Genomic DNA, 7500 nt, shown 5'->3' with positions numbered 1-7500 from the left:
CTTATAGCTCTGTTATCACAATCAGAGGTGGGCCTTATTTCACCGTCACGTCAGATAGATACACGTGGCCAGGAATATACAACTGCAGAAAAAATGGTTCATTGTAATCCTTTCCTCCCTCCTAGCCGTTCTTTTTATCGAAAGCATATAACAGAAACAGCTGCTGTTCGTTATCAAACCCATTTATCTGATTGAACAGATAAAGTGTCGGTTGCTTCCTACAATTATCCTATAGATCGACAAGAAGAAACACAATTTCAAGAAAGTTGAATGAAAAGGGGTACGCTAACGTCCTTTATCATCAACCTGATAAATCTAGCGTCCATTTAATGCAATGCTTCGATCAAAGCATGCTTGAAAGTTTGTTGAGGTGGTTGAATACTTTGATATACTTTCAGGTATGCTTTGATGTAATCAATTCACATTAATCCTGCGATATCCTTTAATGGTGAAGCACGCAATACGATGAAAGAAATCAATGGCAACACAACCAGGAATAATCCCCAAACAAATGCTGAGTGATAACAGCAAAGGAATAAATAAGAGTTTTCAAGAAGCATTCAATTCCCAGAAGGAAAGATAAATGGTGGCAGATAAAGCAAGGCTGGCAGCAAGGAAACAGGAAGAAGCAATAGAATATATATAAAATAAGAAGGGATAAAAAATGAAAGTACAATATATAATATAATGTAATGCAAATATTGTACAAATACCTTGTGCATAAGCAAATGTTCTTCTAGATTTGTATTGCACTTTCATACGTTTTGTGTTTTATCTTGAGCAGAGATATTGTATTGGAAACTCTGTGTGTTTGTGTTTGTGTGTGTGTGGTTGTGTGAGTGTGTGTGTGTGTGTGTGTGTGTGTGTGTGTGTGTGTGTGTGTGTGTGTGTGTGTGTGTGTGTGTGTGTGTGTGTGTGTGTGTGTGTGTGTGTGTGTGTGTGTGTGTGTGTGTGTGTTTGTGTTTGTGTGTGTCACAGGGTGAATGAGTTGATGGGCTACAGTCCTGAGGACCTCCTGGGACGTTCTGTCTATGAGTTCTACCACGCCCTGGATGCAGACACCGTCACTAAGAGCCATCAGAATTGTAAGCACACACACACACACACACAAACACACACACACACGCTCATGCGAACATACACAGGCACAAACACACACACACACACACACACACACACACACACATGTGCACAAACGCACACTCACAGACACACATACACCCACGCTCATGCACACAGATACAGACACACTTACACCCACGGTCATGCACACACTCACACACTCACAAACACACACACACACCCACCCTGTGTTGTTTGATTCTGGATCCAATCGTGTGTGTTTACAGTGCAGTGCATGGTATTAAGATGTTTTTTCACTCGATTAAGAGTGCCCAGCGATGGCATGATAGGGGCTGCACATCTGCGACTTCAAACGCGGAGGATCCAGGTGGCCCCCATTAGCATCAATGGAGGTGTGTGTGTGTGTGTGTGTGTGTGTGTGTGTGTGTGTGTGTGTGTGTGTGTGTGTGTGTGTGTGTGTGGTGTGTGTGTGTGTGTGTGTGTGTGTGTGTGTGTGTGTGTGTGTGTGTGTGTGTGTGTGTGTGTGTGTGTGCGTGTGTGTGTGTGTGCGTGTGCATGTGTGTATGTGACTGAAGTGTCATGGCTTTTGTCTATGGCGACAGTTCAATATCATTAGAGGCCCTCTGTGAAAGTGGGAGAACAAGATTACAGGGAGATTATGACTGCATAATTGAGTTGCTCTGGGTTTGTCTGTGGGAGCGAATATATGTTACTGGGTTGGGTAGTGTGTATGTGTGGGGGGGGGGGGCAGCGGTTACATGCTTGTCAGCAGACCCATGTTCCCTCGTATAAAGTGTTCTTTATGGGACGCACACACACATACACACACGCACACACACACACACACACACACACACACACACACACACACACACACACACACACACACACACACATACCCAAACACGTGCACTGGGTGACCCCAACGCGGCCCTTTCCCACGCCAGCGCTGGACCTTGGCACATGGCCAGCACATTGCCTTCTCAAGTCAACATAAACATCCTTCAATCCCTAAAGCTAAAATATCAAGAGGAGAGAGTCTTCTAGAGGGCTCCCCAGCATGGGATTTGTTTCTTACTAAAACGTAGTCACTAATGTGTGCTAGGATCTTTTCTTTGTATTTTTGTAAGAAATTCATGCTAGTAACAATGGTGTTTAGACCGAATAAAGAAGTTACAATTTGTGGAAATGCTTCAAACAAGGACCTAGACCCAACACCATCCAAACCCTACATGTTGACCAGCTTATTTTTACTGAACCTCTTAAAAGTCAGATCACGATACTAAACTGAAGCAGACTTGCATCATCATGCTACAGCTACACCAGGTGGATTTATACTGTACCAATACCACCATATCTACCAAATCAAATGTACTTTATACATTGTCACCTTTCTTCCAAATTAAATCTAATTTATGCCTATACCACCTTAGCTACCCTCTAAAATATAATTGATCTCTTCACCGCCATAAAGAATTCAATATAACTTATACCTACACCAAATCACCCAAATAAAATATAGTTTATACCTGCACCATATCTACCAAATATAATATAAATGATACCCTTTCCAACATATCTAACAAATAAAATAAAAGTTATACCTTCTTCACCATATCTACCAAATAATATATACTTTATTCTCACACCACCAAATCATATAATATAATCGCATGTCCTGTTTCCCTGTTTTCTCCCATCACAGCATCATATCTGCCCTATCTGATAGTGTCTGTTGTCCTCTAATCACCATTGTTGCCTGATTATATTGTTGGTCCACCCTCTCGTTTATCTCCGTCTGCAGTGTGCAGCAAGGGACAGGCTGTGAGCAGCCAGTACCGCATGCTGGCTAAACACGGCGGCTACGTCTGGGTAGAGACCCAGGGAACCGTCATCTATAACAGCCGCAACTCACAGCCACAGTGTATCGTCTGCATCAATTATGTTCTCAGGTAAAGCATGACATCTTATTTTTATTAGGGTTCCTACGAAAAACGTAGGAATCCTATCGTATTCGTTAGTATTATTATTATTATTATTATAAAAAAATCCTGGGTAACACTTTATAATAAGGTGCCATGATAAATAGCAAACTTAGTTGAATCGTTTTTTCATCATTAATTCAATATTAGTTGTTGGTATAACCCTAACCCAACCTTAACACACGACCCTAACCCTAACACACGGCCCTAACCCTAACAGACGGCCCTAACCCTAACCCCTAACCAATGCACACGGCCCTAACCCTAACCCTAACCAGCGACACTCGTGAAAAAAACTATTAACTTGTGCCAAATAAATATTTTAGTAACAATTAACAAATATGAACAAAGGGTTAGGTAATGACTAGTTTGCTATTTATTATGGCACCTTATTATAACTTTTGAGGTTATAAAATTGGTCAGGCTTGTAGAACTTGTAGAATGAGAACCATACTCGTCATACTTGGTTGCTTGCAACTATATCTATTTTTTATTTTTAGAGTAATTTTTAAAAAAAATTATCTGTGTTCACTTTCAATGATACTGCAGTGCCATAAGTTGGGGTATTTTAGCTCAAAAAGAGACTTTTATGCCTCCGAAGTAACTCAATCTATTGTAAACTCCTGCTTATAAGGCAGGATTTGGTTGTTTCAATCCTTAACGCCGGCTTTTTCACCCCCTACAGAATTTCCAAGCAGAAAGATTAGCTAAGTTAACTTTGGCCAAAGTTCTGAGTTTTCCTTGAGCGGTTGACTCAGGATTTCTGCCCACTGAGTGTAAAATCGATTCATCAGAAACCAGACAAGGAAAGAGGAAGGACAGGAGAGAGGGAATTAAGCCTGATTTAGTCTTCATGTGTGGCAGTTCTTTCATGTATAAATGCCAAAAAGAAATAACATCATTTCCCAGAAATATGTGCATTTGCAGCAATGAAAAGCCTTTATAGTATAATTATTTTAACAGAATTTACTTACTTTTTTTAACATTAACATTGTGGCTAGATCTCCCTTGATTATTTGTCTATTGTAATCAATCATCCTGTCCGTCAACATCGTGATAAATATTCAGAACGGTGTTGAACTGAATCACCCATTCAGTGATTATAAATACACCTGTGTTTGGAGTCACACCTCACAGCTGTGGTTGGGCTGTCTGCTCTGCTGCAGTGACATCGAGGAGGAGTCCACCGTGTTCTCCATGGAGCAGACAGAGTTCACTCCCCGTCCCATAAGCAGCTTCTTCAGCGCCGCGGGCTCCTCCCCGGGTGCCGGCGAGCGGGCCGAGCCGCTCTTCACCAAACTCAAGGAGGAGCCGGAGGACCTACTGCAGCTGGCGCCCACGGCCGGCGACGACGTCATCCCCCTGGACTTCGGTCCGTCGGCAACACTTGTTTGACCCTAATTGATTCATTTGTCTTTGGGTTTTAATCACTTAATTCCGCGCTGCTTTGAAATTGCTTTATTCATTTTTCTTCTTTTTTTTTCTTCTTTGTGATAGGTCCCTCTGACTTTGATGAGCCAGCGTATACCCAGGTCCCGGCCGCCCCGATGGGCCCACCGGCCCCGGGGCCCGGAGACATGGCTCACATGGGGGGCACCTTTACCTCTGCCCAGCCTCCGCCTCCTGGCAGTGCTACACCGAGTCTCAGCAGCTGCTCTACGGTACTATGACGTTCAATATGAATATGAACCAGGATCATTATCATAATAGATCCAATGGCGCTTTTCATTGCAGTCTGAGTGCTTTACAAAGTGTGTGTGGGTATGACATGAATAATTTTCTAACTCTCCAATTTTAATTACATTTTGCTTGGTTTGTAGATATCTCTCAATTATTGCTCATTGCACTCAGAACCATCTCTGGAAGGCCTCCTACTATATTGAGGGGGTTTATCCTTGGTTTTCGGTCAGTGGGATGCAATAATGTGGCCTGTAACTGAGATCCAGGGCTGTACATATACAATTGTCTTGCCAGGCTACCCCCCCCACTATCAGGGTGTAGCAGTAGCACCCACCTGGGTGTTTCACACCCTCCCCATCCTGTTACGACCAGGCTCTCTGGCTGCAAAAAAAACAAAAAGGCTGACCCCACTACAACTGATAATCAAAAGGTTTGTTCAAAAAGAAGATGCCAAGACAGGGCAGGAGCAAAGGGAGTGAACGCACAAGTCTGAACGGGAACAGATTTGTTAGTCAACGTTTCATTATGATGCTTCTGGGTTCATTGGTAGCTCTGGGGTCGTTCTGGCAGAGGGTATGAGAATAGCGGGGGTGGACGGTCTTGAATGGAGGCTTTGTCATAATTCACCATCACCCTCTTTTCCCTCTTCCCTTCTGGCACTGGCACATAGGTGCTTTATTAGCAGGAAACAAATCGGATACACGATGACCCAACGTTCACCGTTTGAAAATCCGTTACTGACTATTAATGAAGTAATTTGTATCTTAAGGGAGCTATGTGTAACTAACTAACTATACGAAATCACAAAATGACCATTAAATGTCATCGGATAAGATCAGGGCAAAATAGGAGTAGAAAGAGCCCAAATACCGGCTTCTTACACAACAGTACTACAGCCAGAAGGTTCTCCGTTGAAATGTCCAGTCCTGGGAGGGATGGTTGATTTACTTTTGGCCTGTGTGTTATGAATCACTATCCTCCGAGTACCCTCTTTTGCCAGGTAAAAAATTGGCAAACAAACAGAGGTAGCAAATTAACTGGATTCACTGAGTTGTGTGAGATTCTACCGGTCCTCAGAAGCCTTGCCACTTTGGTAAAAGCTCTTTGATAAGAGCTGTGCTAAAACTCTAAAGTCTTGGAGTTGCATTTGATGGAGATAGCTCAGAGCCCAGATGGATTTCATTACAGAGGCCACATGAGCTGGTTATAATTGCAAACAATAAATTTATTACAAACGTTTACATGAAGCACTTTAGGTGTAGGACTCGTCATGCCTTGTCATTGTCAAAGGAGGATAACTGTGCTTGTCTCAGAATATACTGTGTGTGCCCTCAACCTGGCAACCCAGGTGAGCTGAGTCTGGGGAGGAGGGGGCAGGGGAGACAACTCAATATTGGGCATTTGGACTGCAGTATCCATTCTAAATGCTTTGAGTCAATGTCCCATATTGTACCTTTAAGGATACAAAAACATTCAAAAAAGACATCATCAAGCTGCCCTTACATTGTGTCTGTTCAGTTTCTAAAGAAATTATTTAAACTGCACAATGTAACATTTTACTGGTCAACGTTTGCCCCCCCCACATATTTTTTTTTACATATTAGCATTTAATTTTTTTTTTCAAAAAGTGGCATATTTTTGATAGTAATGAATGTTTGTATTGTTCTGATAATTTTATCAGGAGATGTTAACTCTGCCTAAATGCATTTATTTGGTCTTATTTATTGAGTATTTAATACGTGCATTATGTTTTCAATAACAAGTGCATAAAAATAAGTTGTGATTTGTCTCTTCGAAATGGTTGGTTTAAGTTCATATATAAAGGGATGCGGAATTGGCCATAAAATGCTCAGGAATGTTAATTTATGCACACATTTGTTCTTTTCATGATTTTATAGATAAGGCCCATTATGAATTGGGTAGAGATGGTTTGTAATAAAAAAAAATAATGTTTTGGAAACACTGCCCTAGAGGCTGCTAGTGGTGAGATTTGTGTAGTGCAGCTTTAACTTGACCCTTCCAATGCTACGGCCCTCCAGCCCAGCAGCCCTGATGAATACTACAGCTCAGCGGACTGTGACCTGAAGGTCGAACTGACTGAGAAGCTGTTTTCTCTGGATACGGATGATATCAACAGCACTGCAAACACTGAGGTTAGTCTCTCGCTTATCTAACTCTCTAGCTATACATCCATCAATCGATCAGTACATTATGATTAATTATTAAATCTAAGGTCGTATTTCATTATTTCAAGTAGTTTTCTAGTTTAATTTATTTCTTATTTCATTCACACTTCCAGTGCAAGTCAAAAGCATTTTCAGGTTCAAACTGATTAGAAATATTATAATATTCAATAAGTGAATGTCTTGGCTTTGATATTCATAATTTAACCTTAAACAATAAAAACATGCGCTGTGCATGCTTGAAAACAAGGACCAAACACTCTATCACTCTCACTCACCATCCTCTTATGTACTGCTGTCAGCCGTCCTGTTTGGTTGGTTATTAACCATGCAACCCCAGAAGTCTCAGAGTGATTCCATAACCCCTTGATGACCTGGTTCTGCAGGGGGATCTGAGTGACCTGGACCTGGAGACCCTGGCTCCCTACATCCCCATGGACGGGGAGGACTTCCAGCTCCACCCCATCGTCCCCGACCTGGAGCCCATGGATCCGGGCTCCACCGCGGGGTCCCTGGCGGGGTCCCACACGGGCCCCCAGCACGGCTTCAACGCCATCGCCAGCCTCTTCCAG

At 42.4% G+C, this 7500-nt stretch overlaps 1 protein-coding gene across 1 annotated transcript in view; it reads left to right on the top strand.

The window, feature by feature from the left end:
- epas1b (endothelial PAS domain protein 1b) overlaps positions 1 to 7500 on the top strand; it is a 23020-nt gene that overhangs the window by 8561 nt on the left and 6959 nt on the right. The window contains exons 6-11 of the mRNA XM_060073942.1: positions 979 to 1085; positions 2888 to 3035; positions 4232 to 4437; positions 4563 to 4726; positions 6785 to 6898; positions 7315 to 7500. The exon at positions 7315 to 7500 is cut by the window's right edge and continues 311 nt beyond it. Coding sequence (XP_059929925.1) covers positions 979 to 1085; positions 2888 to 3035; positions 4232 to 4437; positions 4563 to 4726; positions 6785 to 6898; positions 7315 to 7500 — 925 coding nt within the window. The remainder of the gene's footprint in view (positions 1 to 978; positions 1086 to 2887; positions 3036 to 4231; positions 4438 to 4562; positions 4727 to 6784; positions 6899 to 7314) is intronic.

The sequence above is a fragment of the Gadus macrocephalus genome, chromosome 15 (genome assembly GCF_031168955.1).
Source record: "Gadus macrocephalus chromosome 15, ASM3116895v1".
Taxonomy (NCBI): Eukaryota; Metazoa; Chordata; class Actinopteri; order Gadiformes; family Gadidae; genus Gadus; species Gadus macrocephalus.
Note: the sequence above shows the minus strand (reverse complement) of the source record. Positions and strands in the feature narration are given on the sequence as shown.